Source organism: Tamandua tetradactyla, chromosome 2 (assembly GCF_023851605.1).
Source record: "Tamandua tetradactyla isolate mTamTet1 chromosome 2, mTamTet1.pri, whole genome shotgun sequence".
NCBI lineage: Eukaryota > Metazoa > Chordata > Mammalia > Pilosa > Myrmecophagidae > Tamandua > Tamandua tetradactyla.
In genome coordinates this window covers 187,367,516-187,388,648 of record NC_135328.1, presented here as the reverse complement: position 1 = coordinate 187,388,648, position 21,133 = coordinate 187,367,516, and the positions used below count along the sequence as shown (strand labels likewise).

At 48.0% G+C, this 21,133-nt stretch overlaps 1 protein-coding gene and 2 long non-coding RNA genes across 4 annotated transcripts in view; 1 reads left to right on the top strand and 2 right to left on the bottom strand.

Annotated features, from left to right (window-relative positions):
• Positions 1 to 11,567, bottom strand: part of INPP5B (inositol polyphosphate-5-phosphatase B) — a 53,090-nt gene extending 41,523 nt beyond the window's left edge. The window contains 10 exon segments of the mRNA XM_077150227.1: positions 3,236 to 3,383; positions 3,385 to 3,462; positions 3,465 to 3,637; positions 7,724 to 7,834; positions 9,128 to 9,157; positions 9,326 to 9,423; positions 10,306 to 10,400; positions 10,780 to 10,866; positions 11,090 to 11,281; positions 11,552 to 11,567. Coding sequence (XP_077006342.1) covers positions 3,236 to 3,383; positions 3,385 to 3,462; positions 3,465 to 3,637; positions 7,724 to 7,834; positions 9,128 to 9,157; positions 9,326 to 9,423; positions 10,306 to 10,400; positions 10,780 to 10,836 — 790 coding nt within the window. The 5' untranslated portion in view covers positions 10,837 to 10,866; positions 11,090 to 11,281; positions 11,552 to 11,567.
• Positions 3,890 to 9,604, top strand: LOC143674480 (uncharacterized). Its single transcript, XR_013171073.1, has 3 exons — positions 3,890 to 4,488; positions 4,575 to 4,686; positions 9,080 to 9,604. It is a non-coding gene; the product is annotated as an uncharacterized LOC143674480 (long non-coding RNA).
• Positions 11,568 to 13,280: 1,713 nt separating the features above from the next.
• LOC143663617 (uncharacterized) lies at positions 13,281 to 16,052 on the bottom strand. Of its 2 annotated transcripts, XR_013166077.1 has the most exons (6): positions 15,977 to 16,052; positions 15,497 to 15,564; positions 15,312 to 15,411; positions 14,254 to 14,339; positions 14,012 to 14,091; positions 13,281 to 13,624 (listed from the first exon to the last, which is right to left on the bottom strand). It is a non-coding gene; the product is annotated as an uncharacterized LOC143663617 (long non-coding RNA). The 2 variants fall into 2 exon arrangements; XR_013166081.1 differs by lacking the exon at positions 14,254 to 14,339.
• Between the last annotated feature and the right edge of the window lie 5,081 nt (positions 16,053 to 21,133).

The following is a 21,133-nucleotide window of genomic DNA, read 5'->3' as shown; positions in this document are numbered from 1 at the left end:
ATGGAGAGGGGAACAACCAAAGGAGGAAGAAAAATGAACACAGTTCTCTTATGCAACGAAATAAAGTGACCCAAAATAAATTAATTTGTTTAGGAGGCTGCAGAGCTTCTCACAAAGGTAGAGTTGATGGGGTAGTTCTATTTCTACCTCCAGGATAAACAGAAGCAAATTAGTTTTCTCCATGCTAAAAGGTATGTCACTCATACAAGTTTTACTAATAAATACTGACAGGTCAAGGTTCCAGAACTTCTCAATCTAAAGAAATTAAAAAAAAAAAAAAAAAAAAAGGAGAAGAAAGGAAGACAGGAAAGAGAGAAAGACAGAGAGAGAAAAAAAAAGAAAACGAGCTATTGGGGCTATTTTTACAACATTCTCTCTGATTTCTATCTACCCAAATTATCTAAGTTACCCTTCATGCTACCCCAAGATATAAATAGAATTCATTTCCTTTCTCAGGATGGACTGACTCTAATGCTTTGTTTCCTGGGTCTAGGGGAAAAACTACCCAACACCATTTCGATCTAAATTTGAGACACTACAAAGCTGGCCTGCTTTGCATCAACCATGGAATAAGAAACCACTTCAAGAGACCAAAATTTGCTTATTGTCACTTGGTTAAATTAGCCCAGTCAGAACAGCCCCAGTGGGACTTCTGAGTAGCTGTTTCCTTTCCAGTATATAGCTCAGAACCTTCCAAACATGGCTCCAGGTCTTTGCATGCATCCAGGATGAAATGCAGGTGAACACATTTCACAATAACCTGGATGAGTACCGAGCCTTATGAGGGACTTCCCAAGGGGTTTTCTGGATAAGAGCACTTTCAGTTGTTCAAAAGAAATAATGAGGCATTTCTCCCAATTCAGACCCCATCCTTTTTAAGGAAAAAAAAGCTGCACTAAGAAGTCAAGAATAATCAAATTTGTGAAAAAGCAGAAAAGCCTCTGCCAACAACTAGTCTAAAGCCAATGCAAAAAAATCTTAGAAGCTGAAGAGGCCAAGAGAATCATAGGAAGAGCCTGGTACTCAACCAGAAACACTGCATCTCACTTGAACATCACAATTTAGCTCAAACACATGGGTCTGAACCTGAAGGTGGACTCCAATTTGAAACTAGCTTTATTTCACTTTTCTACTATAATTCCTACCAAGCTAGTCATAACACCCCTGAATTCAGCAGCAACAATTCAAAGAAAAGAACAGATATTTTGGAGAGAAGCATCCAAGTGAAATCTTTCTTTCTTCACCACTGTAAAGCCCTGATTCACCCTGCCCTCAAAATATCTAGGCTTTAAAGTGCTCTTGACCTTGGCTCACCCACAAGGACCACTGTCCTGCTGTGGTGACCCCATACTCTCTTATCCTCTATTATAGACTGACAGACCCCTCCATATCAGGAGGCCAGCTTCAGGGGGGAGCTTTGTTTCTCCTGCTGTGCATTGCAAATAGTATTTTAAAGCAAACTTTTACCTTGGGTTGGTTCCCCAGGCTATCAGGAAGTTAGTGCTTTGATCATTTGTATATAGGAAGGACCAAATCCACTACCTGTTTCTCTTGGGGCCTGGCTCATCCTGAGTATTCAGAAGCAGGCCAAAGGGTTCCTCCTACCAGTTGTAGAAGATGCCTCTCTACTCTGAGATTAGAACAACTCTGGAAATGGTGATGACCTGAACAGACCTGGGAAACTGGTACCATTTCTTACCAATTTTAACAGGAGCAACTTAGCAATTAACAGCCTAACTCCATTTACCATAAGGGATTACAGTGGGGACAAATTCTTTTAAACTAAAAGTAAAACCAAAACTGTGAGAATAATTCCTCAGCAACATGTGGCTAGTTTGTTTGTTGTTTTTAAAGAAAACGAACGATACTGAGATTCCTGAATGTTTCTCACCCAGGGGCAGGTAACTGGCTTCAAAGCTGGTCAGACCTCTCCTGGAAGACGCTCCCCTTCTGAGGGAATGAAACACTCCAAGGATCTGGTTCTAATGTATCAGCTGAGAAGATAGAACCCACCTCTTTCTGCTGCCATTGGGCCTGTCCTCCACCAATTATCTGGATTCTGGCAGTTTCTTTGCAAAGAAGGAAAGAATATGTTCTTAAACTCTCACCCATGCCGGCGCTATAGCCCAGAATGTCATGGAAACTGAATCAACAGCTGTCTCAAGATCAGCACTTCAAGTGAGCTCTAAGATAAGCCCAAGAAAGATGTGAAACTATCAGCACCATCAGACACTTTAATCGTGTCTGAAGCACTGAGGAAGTCCTTCACTTGCCTAGGTTTCTCTCATTTTACAAAGCCTTGTGCAATATGGCTCTCCCCACTTCATAGTTTCCAAGCTTTGTAAAAAGCAAGTGGAGTGTTGGCTCACACTTTACACAGCTACTTAACAGACTCTTTATCTCTAGTAAACATCTGAGAAAAGGGACACAAATGGGTACAAGTGGTCATATCAAAACTTGCATGTAACTGGAGCTGCATGGGCACACCCAGGAGGAAAAACACCAGGGAGCCCTTGCAGAAAACCTTGCAGCTGGACAGAAAAGACAGGTCTGTATGCCCTACAGAAACAATGGACTGACCCAAATTTCAGCCCAGGGCCTCTCTCACTCTCCAAAAGACAAACTTCTGCCTAACAATGGCCCCCTGTGATGCACAACATAATCCACCAGGGACAGAGTGGAAAAAACCTAGTCCCTTTCACCTGTAAACTCACCCTGGACTCCAGTCCCAGGCTGGACAAAGCTCTCCTGGACTCCACCTATCCACACAGTCCAATCTATCGCAGGGGCTGAAGGCTGACAGCCCCAACACACACACACCTTACTTCACCCCAAAGAAAGGCTGTCATAGAGAGAGCACCTCCACGGACGCCACACTCTGGAAGCCAGGCCCGAAGGCCAAGCTCAGGTGGAGACACTGAGGCTCTGACAGGCGCAGTGAATGGCGCAAGTTCACAGAGCGAGTTAGGGACGGAGCTTCGACTGAACCCCAGCCTCCGGCTTCCTGGGTACCCCCATTCCTACCGGCCCTCCCTCACCACGATCGGGGTCGGCTGAGAATAACTCAACATCCCCACAGAACTTCAGCCCCAGGTTCCCGCCTCCGTAGGGCCAGGACCTTGATCTTTGCCCTGGGCGGCCACCCGCCAAGCCGTAGACCCTGCCCGCCCGAGAGCCAAGCGCGCCTCCGCCCCCGGCCCTGATCTCCAATTCGGGGTCCCACTGCCCACCCGACCTGCAGAATCGCGCTCCCGAGGGCCGGCGGCGGCGGACATTTCCCGGGTTACTTCCTCCTGCGCTTCATCCCGCTGTCCGCCTCGCCTGCTCGGTCCCTCTGGGGACCCGCCCCCGAGGGCCACCTCCACCAATCGGAGCCCCCTTCTGCACCATCTCCCCTCCCCTAAACAGAACGGAGCCCGCCCACTGCAGCTGGGCCTCGTCCAATCCCCACCCCACCCCCAAAGGGACGGAAACGTGTCTCTGCCAATTGTAGCCCGGCCCAACCAGGTACCTGGCAACGAGTTCCTAACGCGAGGCTCTGGAGCCTCCCGCTCCGCCTCGGGCTCGGGCTCCGGCTTCGCGCACCTGTATCGAGACAGCCACAGGAACTCCGGATCTGGGGTGGCAGAATCGAAGCCTGTGGCGGGAACACGGGGGGGGAATACTGAGCCACGAACCTCAAGAGCCAGTTTCACCTCTGAATGATTGATTATCTGACCGTCCGCAAATCGCTCAGCCTTTCCGGAGAGTCTACTTCCCTTCGTCACATGGACGCTCTGACATTCAGAGTCAGGGATAAATGTGAACGCTGAAGTGCTGTTCCGAGGCAGCGGCGCCCACCGTTCACCCGACGTTACGGTAACTATGGACCAGGGTCTGTGTTTTGCCTTATTTCCTCTTTTAAACCTCACAGCAAACTTTATGAAGTAAGGAACTATTATCCCAATTAATGGACTCTGGGCTCTATTAGAGTCGATTACGTAACTTTCTAAGGTCACAGAGTGAGGGGCCGCGTGGGGACTCAAACTTGAGGTCGATACCAAGGAGTAGGGAGGGGCTTTAACTACCCATGCCTCCCATCAGCAATTCGCATGTCATTCTGAATACACACACACTTCTACGGAAAAACATTGTGTTTGCTATGAAATATACTTTCAAGAAACCCTCTGGTTCCCTCTTCCAACCAGATCGGTACCCCTAGGCCCCTCCGTAAATTCGTGAGACACCCCTGTCTTTGACTTAAATCCAAGTCTGTCTGACTCCAAAACACTTGCTATTAACCACTATGCTGCCCTACCTCCTCAGCTTATAGAACGGGACCGACTGACCGAACTTAACTGGATTTGCAAGGACATCATAAATGAGAAGACTGGGGTTCCAATCCTGACTATGACACTGACAGACACAGCTTTTAAATTTTCTTCAGCATTTATATACTACTAAACCATTCTCAGCCTCATCAGATCCTCACTATCCTTAGAAGAGTGGGTAAGGCAACCCCATACTTCCATGATACAGATAAGAAAACCAAGGTCTGAAGAAATAAAAAATATATTGTCTACATTCACATCTAGGAAGTGGCAGAGCGGAATCTGAACTGAAGTCTCTAGACTGTGTGGACTTTGGAGTCAGATTACCTGGGGTTCCAAACCTGGCCCTATTACTACGATAACTGAGTAACCTTGGGTACGTTACTTAACTTCTCTGTGTCAGTTTGTTCTTCTATAAAACAGGATACCTATTCCTTAATATTGCTCAAAGACTCAATAGGAGAACATGGTTGTTTTGGGATGTCTAGGGGAAAAAAAGTCTGGCACGTAGTAGGTGCTCAATTAATGTTAATCAATTCCTTCCTCTAGCAGGCATTTATATTCTCTGGGCCTCTGTCTTTTTTATCTTTGAAATGCAAGAGTTGGGCTGGTGGATGCATGGGGACCTGTTAGCTCTGAGAATCCCCTCTTTGCTGGGGAAGTCCCCCTCGTGACATCTACTGAGAGAAGTTGAGTCAGTGCAGATTTTCCCTGCTCATTACTCTGGGTGTGGATCCCAGAGGGAAGAGCAGGTAAGGACACTGCAAGGCAAGTCACCCAAGCCCAAAAGAGGGATGTCATCCTCAACTTCTTTCTCTCCTTCATTCGCAAAGCAAGGTACCAAACTCTGTTCATCAATTCAGCAAGCACTTATTAAGTGCCTACCTTGTGCCTGGCATTTCTCTAACCACTAGGGATAAAGGAGAGTATACAACCCAAACTCACTGTCTTTGTGGCTCCTTCACTCTCATCAGTTTGACCTCCTCTAAGTCCATCCCCTCTTCCCCATCTCCATCACCCATGTCCCTGTCTCAGCCTCATTCTTTTGTACCTGAACCATTGTAACACATCTCCCTGCTCTAGGCTCTCCCCTTCTGCTCCACTTGCCAGATGAACTTTTCTAACATGCAAATCTTGCCCGATCACTCCCCAGTTTAGAATTCTTTAATGGCTCCCCAGGAATTATAGGGCAAATTCTGAGCTCTTTGTTGTTCTTCAAGACCCTGCAGCTGCCCTCTGCTGGCCTCTCCTGGTTCGGCTCTCTCGACACCCTCTTCTTAACGCAAGCTTATGCCCTAACAAACCCCCTGCTCTTCCTCCAACTGCCATGCTCATTTCCTCCTTATTGCTTACCTGGAAAAGCCCTTATTCATCAGCTTAAACATGACCTCCTATCTGAAACCTTTCTTGAGACATCTTTAGGGGACAGGGGAGCATAAACTAAGAAAGTTCTAGAACAACATGCTCAAGAACTCAGGCTCCCAAGTAGAACTTCCTAATATAATCTAATCCTGGCTACACTTTACCAGCTATGCACTCAAGCAAGGCACTTAAATTTCCTGAGCCTCTGTTTCCTTATCTGTAAAATGGAGGCAGCCTTACTTTGTAAGGTTGTGGGGAGAAAAGCTCTTAGTACAGTGTCAACAATGAATGTTAGCTAAACTGTGAGCCCTCTGGACAAAGAGAAGAAACACTTTCTGGGCTCGTGTTATGGGCAAGGCACAATAACATGTGATATACTTTTATCCTCATACTCCCTAAGTCTACAAAAACTAAGGTTCAGAGAAGTTGAGGTAGTCTACCCAAAGTCACACAGCTAGGGACTGGCAGAGATGGGTTTCAAACTTAAGGGTCTGTGTAGCTTCAAAGCCCATGTTCTTTGCTGTTACTATTTTACCCCTCCTCCAAATACTCATAATAATCATAAAATCAGTTCTTCTCATTATGATTTTAAGATTTAGAGATAAATTTCTCCCTGCTTATAGAATATATTTTAAATTCCTTAACCAAATCTAAATCTGCAGATTTTATTGAGATATATTCACATAGCATACATTCCATCCAAAGTATACAATCAGTGCCTCACAGTATCATCACTTAATTGTGCACTCATCATCATACTCAATTTGAGATCATTTTCATTGCTCTGAAAAGAAAAATATAAGATAGACACAAAAAGAGAAAACTTTAAACACCCCATATTCCTTATCCCCCCGTTATTGACTTCTAGCATTGGTGTGCTACACCTGTTACTGTTGATGAAAGCATATTAAGGTATTACTGTTAACTATAGTCTGTATCTTGTAATAGATATTTTCCCCATATACCACCCTATTTTTAACTCTTTGTACAAGTGTCATACTTTTATAGTAGTTCATGCAAGAACTTATTTATATATGCAGTGTTAATTGGTAACATACATGACTCTAAACAACCCCTTTCAACCAAATTCCCCTAGAATACAGTGCTATTACTTAAAATCCCAATAATGAGCTACTCTCATCTCTATCCGTTCCCAAACATCAAAGTCCTTAAAAATTCTGTATGTATTAAGTAATTGCTCCCCCTTCTCTAGCTTCTGTCTCTCTCTAGGTACCCTCTATTCTATGTTTTCAGACTCTGGGCTAACATATTCCAGCTAGCTCATATTAATGAAATCACACAGTATCTGTCCTTTTGTAAGACTATAATTTTGCCTCCCCCACACCCTAAGTTTGCATGCAAAGCCAGTCCTCCTCCTGGCACACCAGGTGAATAAGTTGGAATCTCCAGAAGGTCAGGCTCAAGCCTATCCCCATCTCCATTCCCACAGAGACAAGATGTTTGATAAAAAAAGAAACAACTAATAGTGTTGGATGAACACCTTAGGCATAGCACCTGGTGGCTCAAATTCACATGCCTTACGACTGATCCTCTGCTCCATACAAGCTCTCCTTTACCTGCCTGGCTGATCTCCAGATCTAAACAATTTTTTCCCTAGAGGCCACTAACCTCTCACTCCTTGACCACTTTGCAGCTGCAGTAGGGGGATAGAGCAGGGTTCAAGTGTGGGACAGTCCATGTGACAACCTTGGTTCTAGCTGTGGTTGACAGAAAGAGAGAAGATGGGCCTCTGGCAGCTGCCAATCTTGTCAACTTGTAAGAGATTTCTCTATCAGAATCACAACCCACTCTATGCAGTTCTATTCATAGCCAAGAGGACAAAGCCCCTGCTAGAGTAAAAAACTCAGGTCCAGAAATGGGTAAACAGAAAAGCAAATACTGTGGTTAGCAGGTGGCCTGAGGGCACTGCGGCCTCCTGCCAGTAACTGTGAGAGGGCACAGAAACTGTGGAGTGTGAGTCCTAAAGATAGAGTCAACTGGAGTGATCAGCACCCAGCCAACCTCCACAAGGAGCCTGGGACCTTGCCTACCTGGACAGGCCCTGGTGACTTCCTGGAGGAACATCCTGGTGTGCGAGCCAAAGGGGAGCTGGAATACGAGGCTGAGCTCCACTGTGTCCAGCTGGATGGTCACGTCTGAGCCTGCACAGAGGCATCAGGAAATGAACTCTTGGCTACCAGGAGGTAATTGCATGGATGCATCTTCAAGCCAGGGTCCCCAAAGTAGAAAACCAGCAACCCAGGCTGCCAAAGCCCCTTCGGTCCTTAAGCAACTCACTCAAGATTGTCCCTGGGGCAATAAGGGAATCCTCTGTACCCTCAGCTTCCGGTTAACATCGCCCCCACTTTACAGATAATGTAAACCAAGGCCCTGAGAAGTCAGTAAGCCTTGCCACAGCAGTACTAGATGGAACTGAACAGCCTCTCTGGACTTTCAGTCGACTCCCTTCCCAGTGGAATGAAAAGCACATAAAGGCAGACAATGGGGGTTGTTTGTCAGTCAATTTACCTAACTGTGCCAGGGACAGGGAATATCATGATAGAACAGACGTGGGCCTATGTTCATGGAACCAGACTGTGGAAGGTCACCTTGTACATAGAATATGCCCAGTACCAAGCACATGGTGCGCACACAAAAACGTGCTGAGCTTTGTGTCTTATATGTTACCACAATAGAAACTTTTTTTAAAAAAATGAATGCTTAACAATAGAAAAGACATGCCGAACTAATGGATGAGTAGCAGTGTGATCAAAAGTGAGGGCTCTACAGTCTGGAGTCTGATTTGAATTCAGGTTCCGCCTCCTAAAAATTACTTCATTTCTCTGAGCCTCAGTTACCTTGCCCATAAAATGGGGATGAAAACAGTGATAATCTGAGTTGTTGTGAGTAAAGCACAAGATGATATGGGCAAAGCTTTTAGCACAATGCCTGGCATACAACAGCCATTGATTAAATTTTCAATTTGATTATTACATGCTAGCAAAGACAGGCATTAAATAGCTTATAAATAATTTAATCAATGTGAGTGACAGAGAGCTGGCAAGGATAAGAAAAAGGAGCATGTATGAGTGAGATACAATTTCAGGGGTTCAGTGAAGACTTCTCAGGGGTAGTAAGAGTGAACTGAAGCCCTGAAAGATGAATTGGAGTCTGCCAAGAAAAAGAGGTGACAGGGCTTTCAGAAAGAGGGATAAGCATGTACAGAGCCTCCAAGGTGAGAACATGTCAGGTGTAAGGAAATGGAAGCAATTCAGAAGGCAGTAAGCAAGGAGGAGCGTGATGGGAAATGAGGCCAGAGAAGTGAGCAGGGCCCAGATAGGGTCTTACTTGGCACAGTAAGGATATCAGGGGTGCTGTTACTTCACACCATTCCTCTCTCTCTGCAGGTCCTGTAACCCTGCCCCAACGGGACCCAGACAGAAAGGACCACTCACCAAGGATGTAGAGTCCACCATCTGGGGATACTGTGGGGAGGAAATGAGAATACTCTTAATCATTAAGCATCCCAGCCCCAGCACCATCTTGCTCTCACAGATAAGTGAGCAAGCTGCCCACTGGCCCCCCAACATGGGCAGAGGTGACCTGGCGAGCCCACAGGGAGGACCTCATACCACCCAGCTCCCTTATGGCACCTTCTTTCAGTGTAAAATCCCGCGAGATTGGCACTATTTGGTCCAAACAGACATCGTCCCCGATGATGGCCATCCTTCGGTGTGTATACAGAAAGAGGCTGAGGGCAGGAAACAGAGGTGAGGACAGGGCCCTCCGGCCATCCCTCAGGCCCTCCTGGAAGTCCTTAGGGATGTGCTGGTAATGCCCTGCAATGTGCAGTCCTCTTGCCATCTCTTTCCATGAGGTCCATCGTAGAGGCTGTTTTTATGAATGAGGTCATTAAAACCAAACTTTTCTTATTTGGTGTGCCCCTCTTTGTTAATCAAACACATGCTTGATCTCTCCTTGCACATGCTAGCACTGCATGAGAGAAAAGCGGTACGACCTTGATCTGCCCCTCCCCTCCCTGGACCTCCATTTCTCCATCTTTGAAATGGGGGTGGTGAATTAGAAAATGTCTCAGGTCCCTTCCCACCCATCTCTGAGACCCTGAGGTTCACTCGCTAGCTATGAGAACTTAGACTAAGTCTTACTTACTCTTTCTCTGTTTTTGGTGTAAAATATGGGTGATACTAGGCAACATTTATTAAGCACTTACTATGTGCTCCATGGTGTTTTAAACATTTCGCATGTGCTAACGTGCTTTAGCCTTGACAAACTGAGGTGCGGAGGAGTAAAACATCACGCTGAAGGTCATGTAGCTTGGAAGTAACACAGCCTGGATTTGAGCCTAGGCAGTCAGGCAATGGAGCTCAAGCTCTGGACCACCATATTAAACTGCCCCTTCCCCAGGTGCTTTCCCATAGAATTGTGAGGATGAAATGAGTTCATGCATGCGATGGATTTAGGACAATGTCAAAAAATAATGTGTTCAAAAAATATTAACTGTGGGTATGCTAATAAACTCTGACCCTTGCCCTAAAGGGCTGAAGTTCAGCTGGAGGGTACAGCAAAGAATAACCCCGTGGCCCAGAGGGCAAGGATCTGACCCCTCACTTACGCGTGTTCCCGGCCACCGTGTTCCGGATGGTAGCGGACGAGCCCCAGGAGGCGGCTCTGCCGGCTGTCTCCCTCACACAGCACGCCTTGCACCGCCTGCTGATCAGGGTCAAGGGAAACCGAAACCAGAGGCCAGGACTCTCCCAACCCAGCCCCCACCCCATCCCCGGCCCTTTCCTTGTTTGCACAGATTCACTGTGTGAACTTGGTCAAGGCACTTCCTGTCTCTGAACCTTCCTCATCTGTGAAATGGAGATATCCCCGACTTCACAGGGGGGTTGGGAAAATGCCTGCCTATTTTAGAGCACCCAGCACGGAGTCCAGTGCTGAGTAGGTACCTAGTAAGTACTGCTTTCCTTCTGCCCTGAGGACTAGGAGAAAGGGAGAGTGCAGATGGATACCCAGGCACCTTCCATTCCACTTCCCGAGGCCAGAGCAGGTCCCAGGCTGGGAAACTCAGGGCTGGGAAGGATATGATGACGCAATATTCCCCCTCAGCTAGGGTCTCCTGGATCGCCACAGACTGGTCCATGCTTGCCCCTGCTGAGCGGACAGACACACCCTGGGGGAGGGGAAATGGGCGCCCCTTCAGCCAGTGAGTTAGCGGTGGGGTGATGGAGCTGCATCAGGGTGGCAGCCAGGAAGGAGGGAACTTTGTGGAGGGAGAAGTGAGAGGGGTGGCCGACGTCCTCTTCCTCTCCTCTTTTCTAGAGTGGGGCATTTTAAAGTTCCTAGGGAGAGGGGCCACGTCCTTTGTCCCTGGTGAGTTGTAAAATTTGTCATACCACCCTTTGCCTGGGAGGGTGTCTGCTTGTTCCTGAGTGGAGTTCAGCCTGTTTGTTGGAAGTGAGGGTGCCTGGTCCCGTTACTGGAGTGGAGGACCCTGTCACATTGCTCCTGGGACGGGATTCTGCTTCCCTTTTGCAGGGAACAATATTCGTCCTGCTGGTGCCTCTCTGCGAGGAGTCGGGGGTGGTCTCCATCAGGGTGGGGGGAAATATCCTGTTACTCTCAGGAAGGATGGGCCCTGTTCCTCCTCCCTTGGGGACGGAAAGGCATCCCGTGGCTCCTTGCCTCTCACTCTCACCCCGCAGGCCCCATTGCATCAGCCACCGGCCAGGGGGTGCCAGTTCTGACAGCTACAGTACAGGGGTCTCCAGCCCTCAACCTGCCCACTCCCTCCTGCCTAGCACTGCCCTGGCTTCCCTGCTCCCCAGCAGTGCCCTGGCCCTGCCGTCGCTGCCTACCTCCTGAGCTGTCAACGCTGGGCGCAGGATACCACGGCCCCGGGGCTGGGCCAGGGACTATGCTTCCCATAGGGCCCCGCGCCACAGGATGGGCAGCCAGCCTACAAGTCCCGGCATGCCCAGGTCAATCCTGGGGGGAGGGGAGGGTGCCCGATTAACCCCTTAGTTCTTGGGGCACGCTGGGAGTCCCTATTCTGGAAAGGTTTTTCCATTGGATGCTCTAACCTCTACCACCACCACCCCCACCGCACCTCCCCCCACCCTCCATGCTCCCCACTCAGAAAACGGAAGGAAGATGGTCATGCTTGCCTTAAGGAAAAAACACTGCATTTTTATTTCCTCCTCAGTTCTATCCTCCTCTCCTTCCACTCTGGGCAGCCCATTTCTGGGCCCTACTGGAACTGCCCCTTACAAAACTAACACTGTTCAGGTTTAAAGGAGAACATTATGAAGAACCATTATCCCCATTTTCCATATGGGTAAACTGAAGCTCAGAAAGATTAAACAATTTGACCAAGAGCCTGCAGCTAGCAAGCAGCATAGGTGGGACTCACGTGAAACTCTTGACCCCAACTCCTGTGTCATTTATCCTGCCACAGGCTGCCCTACTTCCTCTCCTAGCCTTCACGGTCTGTAAATGGGGACAGTCCTGTCCCATCTGTGTCATGGGGCTGTCATGAAGGTAATGGATGTGAGCACATTTTGTAAAGTATGTGTCCACATGCAGGCTGATTCTGTTTTTCTGGGGCAAGGAGGAGATAGAAGGGGGGCTGGAGAGGAGAATACAGGGGAGAGGGCCTCCCAACTCTCCAGGCACCCAGAGGATGGGCTATTGTTGTTGCTCAAGCCCCTACCCTCATTCACCCCACCAAAATCATTCCCCTTTTTTCGGTCCTCTTCTCCTCTCCTTCCCTCTCCCATCTAAGGTAAGGAGCTTGCTTCAGATGGCTAGCTAGCTAGCTCAGATAAGGAATTTTAGGATTGGGCTCTCTCAACCCATTGACCATTCCACTCATCACCCCAGCACAATTTCTAACACAGTTGGCCCTCAAAACAAGTTTCTTGCATTAATGAATGAATTAAATGAATACACCTTTTCTCAAGCTTTGACCCAAACTGAGGGAGCAGCAAAATGGGCCAGTCCTGGAGAACGGGTGACTGCTGCTACTTTTCTCCAGGTCTCCTCCTCACCCATGCCTTTCCCTAATTTGGGAGTTGCCTTCCTAATAACCAGTCTGACTTGACTTTGTACAGGTAAACCCCTCCCAGAAATGGACATCACCCTCTCCCCAGTCTGCTTTCTCTGGAAACATCCACAGCACAGATGTAGTGCAAGCTTATTTGGCTATGGTTTCAGAGTCATCTGGGGGATGAGGGGAAAGGGGTTGTTTCAGGTTTTTAGAGATCAGGGGGTTGAGAGTCACTGCGGGAGAACAAGGACCCTCAACTCCAGCCCCACTCTTAGTGTCAAAGGCTGGGGAAGAGGGCCTGGGGAAGATGAATGCGCCCAGGCAGTTGTTACAGATGAGGAAATTGTCCCTAGAGGACTTTTAGGTCCTCCCACTGGGATGGGGGTCAGACACAAGGTTGTTCTGTTCTTCCAGACAAACCCCAGCTTCCCTGTGGGATTGGGGCTAAGACCATGTCCTGCCCTGGAGGGCACCACCTACAGGCACCAGCCCCAAGAGGACAGAAGTGAGGAACTTCCGGTCCAGAGCTGTGAACTCGATACATTTCTTTTATTCAAGCACAGATACAGGAATCAGAGCTGGGGGCAGGCCGGGGTCTTCCAGCATGCTGCTCCTGATTCTGCTGAGTCCAGCTAGGGAGCAGGAACGGGAGCAAGGCAGCATGGAGGAGCGGCAGCACAGCCCCAGCCAAGACCCAGTGCGCCGGGCTCCTGGTTGTCCCTGGAGCTGCCTGGTTGACATGGAGCTTTCCGTCCAGTTGGAGGCAGCTGCCTGAGGCCGAGGCATGTCAGCACTCCTGGTAGCATGGCTCATGACACCTGAGGATCCCTACCACACAGGCCTCGCTGCACCCTGCAGCGTAGCCTGAGCTGGGCCGTTGCAGCTGCAAGAGGTAGGACTGCCTCAGTTTGAGCCCCAGGACTTATCATTAATTCATCCTCTGCTTGCACCCTCCTCCACACACTGAGTCAGGGAGTGTGAACTAGGGTCATGAGCTGAGCTGAACCTCTCTGGATCCTTAACTCCCTCCCAACGAGGTCAGCCAGCCAGTCCCCAGAGAACACAGGGTAACCAGAAACAAGGGGCCCATTATGGAGACTTGGAAGATTCTAGCCAGGTCAAGCACACCAGACCCTGGACAACCTGGCTCCTAGCAGGTCTAACTTCAACCAGATTCAGCTGCTACCCTGCTCCCTCCAGCATGAAGGGAGAGACCTGCAGTTCCCAGGGAGGACAGCACCCCAATCCCTGGAGCCATCTAGGGGCTCACCTCATCGAAGCTCAAGCCCCCATAGCTTTCTGCCCTTTGAAGTAGTCATTGCCTTGGCAGAAGGTGGCACATATTTTCCCCTGGAAGAGAGAGCAGGAGGAAGGTTTGAGGTGTGGGGAGCTCTGTTCAAACTTCAGCCAGCAGAGGCCAGGCTGAAGCCCCATCATGCCTGCCCCACCTGCTACATGCTGTCCATTCTTGCCTCTACCGCCTAAGCAGGTGGTTGTAAACAAGACACTAACATTTTCCTTGGGGGCTGGTGAAGTGGTGGTCACCAGAGATGGAGTGGGAAGCAGCTTGTCCTCTGGAATGGTCACGTGGCCTAGGTCTTGGAGCAGAGTAGAAATGCCTAGAGAAGTGCTGTGATAGCTCCACCGGGGAATAATTGCTCTGCAGGGTCCCAACTCCCTCGCTTAGGGAGGGCATCTTGTGTGGGTGCAGCTCACGCTCCTAGCTCTGCCTGGACATGCACAGAAGCTGGGCGCCACACTTTCTTGGTGCTTAGGTGGAAGGGGTCAGGATAAGTTGGGCTGGAGATGGTGGGGAAATTGAGGGGGACCTGAAGGGAGGTGGAGCACTGTAGGTAGACAGCTCAGACTTGGGGAGTCAGTGAACAGGGTAGATCTCAGAAGTAGAGGGCCAGGGAAGGTTTATAAGTTAAGGTATGGACAGAGATAAAGTTAGAATCAAGAGGGGTTGGTGTGGATTAAGCTCTGACTTGGGGGCATGTCAAAGATCGGGGTTCAGATTTGGGGATCAGTGAGTAGGCAAGGGACAGAGCTGAGGGAGAGAGGTGGGAAGTAAGCTCAGAGCTCATTGGGAGTGGGAGTCAGTGTTGAGGGGCAGTGGAGGAGGGGTTCAGAGCTGTGGGTTGGGGTACTGTCTCACCCAAGGCTGGCGCCTTGCGCACCAGGCAGAGTGGCCCACCACTGCAGCATTGCACCGTGCAGGGTCTTGGGCCAGTGTCAAGTTATTGGACGACAGGCAAGAGCTGGAACTGGTTTCATTTTTACCCACTCACCTGAGGATGCACTGGGCCATGTAGTAGGAAATGTTGAATTGAATCAACTGGGCAAAGGGAATGCAGGAGAATTCACGAATCAAATTCTCCTAGCATACCAAAGCCTGACCTCCTTCCTTTCTCCCCCTTCTGTAGCTCTCTTCCCAGCACCTTACTGTACCTGAATGTCAGCACCCCTTCCAATGACACTCCTCCTCTGCCCCTGCAGTAACCCCCTCCATCCCCTTCCTATCAGGGTAGCTACCCATCTGGGTTCCCATAGGAGCCCCAACCCCTCACCTCACAGTGATACTCCCCAGGTCTGCAAGTCTGCCGTTTGGCTGGAGAACTTTGCTTCCTGGTAGTACATCTCTCCGAAGCAGTAGAAACTGTGGCATATCTACAGAAGGGTTTGGACACTGCGACCATATTCTCAGGGGGTGAAGGCATTAGGGAGGCTCTCCCACCCTTCATAAGTTGCTTACCTAGATAGGGGCAGGGGTCAGCTGATTTCTCACCAAGGTCTGGGTTACGGGTAAGAACAGCAAGAGGACTGGTAGGAGGAAAAGGAGAGAGGGAGCCGCTGCAGGGTGTAACCAGTGCAAAGGCCACAGGTCAAAGAAAGTTCATGCAGTGGTTTAAGTGGAAGAGGTCATGAGGTCAGGGAGAAACAGGGACGGTTCCAAGTCTGGCAACAGTCATGGGTCAGGATTGGCTATAGGGTTCAGGAAAGGCTGGGCTGAGGGCAGCTCCCTCTGTGCAAAGTGGCACTGTGGCGACCACTGGCTGTAGACATTTTCTGTTGCAGTGTTGTAGGAGTTGGAGAGAGTGAAGTACTGGGCAGCCCGGGTGAGGACCACCAACAGAGATTTTCATTGTTGTACTGTGCAGAAGAATAAACTGAGGCTGGGGGGCAGGGAATAAGGGATCCTAGGGGCTGGGCCTTTGCTTGCCACAATTCATACCGTCAAAGTGACACCGAGGCAGGCACAAAGGGGCCTGCAGCCTAGTAACAGCCCTTCTGAGAGCGGCTGTTGTTGGCATGGCAACAGCAGCATCCCAGGTCCGAGGGGAGACAGAGCTGGATCAAGTGCAGTGACAGGAAACAGATATCCGGTGCCTCTAGTTTGGCCTTATTTGCCTCTGACATCAGAAGGTACCTGGTGTGGGGAAGTGTTAAGGGCTGGGTGATAACACTTCCTCAGAACCCAGCACAGGGAAACCATGAGTCACAGAGAGGGCTGGAAGTCAGGACTCACCTTGTCCAGAGGTTCTTCAGGATTCAGGTGCCATCATCTGTCCCTAAATTAGAGCTGAGCCAATGGTAGGAGGTAGTTCTCAGATCCTGGTTATTTAGGTCCCAGGGTTCACAGCACACTGGCTTTCCTGTCATCACGGCTGTGGTAGTCCATTGGCACTCAGATCTGTCTCTCAGGTGATGGCTGCCAGGACGATGGGTTACAGAAGACCCTGGAGCTAGGACTTTTCTGGGCTAGGCCCCCTCAGGCGCTCAGAATCAGGAGAAGCAGACAGGATCCCTTGGCAATAAGGGGTCACTTCTCTTGCCCCATACGTGGGACTAGAGCTACAGCTTTTCTATTGCTCTGTCCCCTCTAATGCTACACTCAAGAACTAATTCTTGCCCAGTATGGAAAGGAGGGCTTGTAATTCTGTACAGCTTAATATAATATACTGAGACATCTCAGACTACAGTGGGGTGAGAATTAAAAAGTATTGGTCAAGTCCCTTAAAGGAGTGGAAAAAAATACAGCATTATTAAACTTTCCCATCCGGGAAATCCTTGGTGCTCTCTCAAACATTAGGAATTCCCCCCAAAATAGGTCAACCACTTGGTTTCAAGGCTTGCCTTTATGAAACTTATTTCTGTATGGAGAAGTTAAGACTACCTATAATTATGCCTAAGTGTTGCCTTGGGGAAACCTCTTTAGTTGATCTATATGTGGTTTCTCTCTCTTTAAGCACAACTGCAAGGAAAATCATTACCTTCCGCACTACATGGGACATGACATTCAGGGTGAGTCTCCCTGACAATGTGGGAAATGACTCCCAGGGATGAGACTGACCCTGGCACCATGGGATCAGTAATACTTTCTGGACCAAAAGGGGGAAAAGAAATGTAACAAAACAACATATCAGTGGCTAAGAGAGTTCAAATAGAGTTGAGAGGCTATTCTGGAGGCTACTTTCATGCAAGCTTCAGTTGGCTATTGCTAATTGCCAAGGTTTGCCAAACCACAACCAACATCATGCCTTTTAACCCTAAAAACACCTAGGGCTGGGGTGGTATAAGGGGGATTGTGGAAAAAATAAAGCCATTTAAAGCTTGGATTTAAAAAGAAAATACTTAGGGCTCTGAGACTATAAAAGTTTCATGCACTAAGTTTACTTTCCTGAAACCCATTACCTCCAGGGCATTCCTAGGCCAGATAAGCTCTCCCCCATCCTGTATTATCGACACCTCTCTTCAACATGAAAAGTTGTCCAAAGATCCTTAGCGTGGGAGGAGAAAATGAGGGGTTATATCACAGAAGATAGGATTTAACAAATGACTATGACTGCTGTATCACTATATTGATATTTCTTCTAGCCTCCAGTGTTTTAGAGAAGCTAGAAAGACAAAGCTGAAACTGTGGAATGGTAACCCATACCAAACTATGAAATCCGTTTTGTAACTGCTGTTGGAGTGTACTTTGAAAATACTGCTTTTCCTTTCTTTCTTTTTTGTATATATATATTTTACAATGAAAAAAAAAACATTAAAAAAAAAAAAAAAGGAAGAAACAATTTTCATCTCTCCAAGGGGACCTCAGTCTCTAAAGGTGAGCTGGTCAAGAGAATGGCCCAGAGGTTCTATCCAGGTCCCTGCATCCTCATGAAAAGATGGAAGAAGGACCTATGCCACACAGGCCTCCATTCCTCCTCCCTGTTTTGGGTAGGTGAGGCAGCAGGGACAGCTCAGGAGGGGGTGGGGGACTGCTCTTAGCAAATCAGAGGGCTGGGCAAAACCTAGATGGTTACCTCCGATAGGTATTAATTCTAGCTCCTTGTCCATTCACTTGTGCACCCTTCCATGGCTAAAGAAAATGTTCCCAATAGTCCCTCTGCCTCACCTCATCCCAGCTGTACCCCTACCTCGACACCTGAAGGTACACAGGGCAGCAAGTGTATGTACAAGTTAGGGAGGCTGCAGGTGTTTCTTTCCCTCTAACCATTTGTCAGCTCTGGGAGTTTCCTCTGATATTGCTGCCACTGGACACCCATGAGGGCCACAGGCGAAAGAAAGAAGCACAGCCAACGTCCAGTATGCAGGAAGAGGGAGAAAATAAAGCCTCTGGCAGCCTGGGCAGATTGAAGGATGCCTATCCCACAATATCCCCCTGAGAGGTGTCTTATTTATTTTAATCAGAAAGCTGGCAAGTAGAGGAAGCTCTCAGAAGGGACCATAAGGAGGGGAGACCAGAGTGTCGTCCTAGGGCCCCCCTGGAATGGGAAGACTTTGTCTGGCTGATGGTGGAGAGGGATGCATGCTGGGAGAGGTCACAGGCCCATTCCCACCACAAGAACTGACAGTAGGACCTGAAGGGTGAGAGTAAAGGCAGTCATCACCCTAATGATAAAAAAAATATGGAAGGATGAGAAAAATCTTAGAACTTCATCTACCGCTCACTTCCACAACACACTGGTTTCCTTTAGGGTGCTCTCTTCACAGAGCCTTCCAGCACAAGTTGATCCAAGGGAGGGAAGTGGAGAGGAAAGTGATAACTGGTTGAAGTTGGACACAAATTTGTTTTCCTCAGAGATGAGGAGTTAAGAGACTCCTGCTCCTGGGATATTCATCCCAGATCAGCCTCTGGGTTCAGCAGCACAAATCTGGGGGTCAATCTCAGGAACAATGCCCCAAAAGCCTGGGCTGGGATGACAGATGGTCCTGCAACTTCTGTAATGGAGAATCTTTCAGCTAACTGAATCACTTGTTCTTGGCATAAAAAGCCCTGGGCAAGGGGTGTGGACCTTCCTGGCAATGTGGGACAGAAATCCTAGAATGAGCTGAGACTCAGCATCAAGGGACCGAGAAAACCTTCTCAACCAAAAGGGGGAAGAGTGAAATGAGACAAAATAAAGTGTCAATGGCTGAGAGATTCCAGAGTCGAGAGGTTATCCTGGAGGTTATTCTTACGCATTAAGTAGATATCACCTTGTTAGTCAAGATGTAATGGAGAGGCTGGAGGGAAGTGCCTGAAAATGTAGAGCTGTGTTCCAGTAGCCATGTTTCTTGATGATTGTATAATGATATAGCTTTCACAATGTGACTGATTGTGAAAACCTTATGTCTGATGTTCCTTTTATCTACCTTGTCAACAGACGAGTAGAACATATGGAACAAAAATAAATAATAGGGGGAAACAAATGTTAAAATAAATTTAGTTTGAAATGCTAGTGATCAATGAAAGCGAGGGGTAAGGGGTATGGTATGTATAATCTTTTTTTTTCTGTTTTCGTTTTCTTTCTTTTTCTGTTGTCTTTTTTTTTCTGAATTGATGCAAATGTTCTAAGAAATGATAAATATGCAACTACATGATGATATTGTGAATTACTGATTATATATGTAGAACGAAATGATCACGTTAATGTTTTAGTTCGTTTGTTAATTTTTTTTAATTAATAAATAAATTAATTAATTAAAAAAAAAAGCCCTGGGCAGAGATGCAGACTCCATCTCAAAAGGAGAGATTCTTAATCCAGGAATCAAGGATAGGCTTCTGGGAGGTCTATGAACCCCTGCAATTGTGTGCAAAATTTTTTCTATGCATACCTGTTTCTAGGGAGAAAGTCCATGGTTATCTTTGTATTTTGGTACTAAAAAGATTAAGAACTACTGATCTATATGAAGAGAGCAAATCTCTGTTTCTTTCCCAGCCTGTTCAGGGAACTGAGTTGCAATATTTGTTCTTCCTACAGCAGTTCCCGTGAAGGCTTCAAGGGAGTCACCTCTGAGCAGAATAACTTCTTGGCTAATAGTTCTGTGACCCTCAGGGATGGAGAGTTGGCCATACGGCTCTTCCTGCTCATGGAGGTTGCTATCGATCATCCTTACCTCTGACTTCCGCTCCCACCATCTTGCCTCCACCTAATTCTTAAGGTTTGCCATCCTAGCTGTGCCTGGTACATTAAAGGCACTAACAAAATATTTGAATGAATGAATGAATGTAACAAAAGAAGCATTTGCTGGGACAAGTAAACCTCAAGTTCCCTCAAAGGTTGTCCTGACACATAGTTCACAGAATGACTGTAATTACCTGGGCAGGGAGATGGCAGGACTCCTCAGAACTAGTCCCACCTTCCCCGTGCACTGGGAAGAAAAACAGGTTCTCAGGATGTCACGTTAACACTGAGTCTCAGGTGCCCTCTCCAGAAGAGTGGCCTGTCTAAGCTAGAAAGTAGCAGGTGAATTCGTTCCTTGGTAGCCCCAATGTTGCTACTGTTCTAACACATAGGTTGGAAGGAAGTATCCTCCCCACATTTACCATTCCCAAGGCTTTGTCTAACTTTTCCCAAATGGCAATGTCTCCTTGCACCTTGGGCCAGTTTTCAGTAATCAGTTTTTCTAGCTGGGATAATAAAGATTTAATTATCCACTTTGTTTCAGAAACTTAGAACCTAGAGAGGTTGTCCCACTATGGATTTAAACAACTGGAGTAGCCAAAGCACAAACACATAGAAGATGCCCAAGGAAAGGGTTGAACTAGGAAGGAAAATGCCAACCCAGAGTTCAGTGCCACAGGTTTGGAGATGGTGAAACCCTACTGCCATGGAGATGACCAAGGCGCCTGCTAAGTATGTGAGAAAAGGTAGTTCTGGAGTTGGGAGTTTTACAAAAAAAGGTGTATTCAAGAAAACCCAAAAAAACTGAAGATGTGAGTGCTGACAGGCAATGGGGACCTCTGCGGAAATCGTGTTCTGGAATAGGCCCTGGCCTTCAGACAATCCTGTATGTGGGCAGAGCAGTACCTCCTCGGCTCCCCTTGTTCTTTCCATTTGGGATACCAGATTCAGATCTTGGGGCAGCTGCTCAATTCCACCCAAGGTCTTGGGTATCTGGG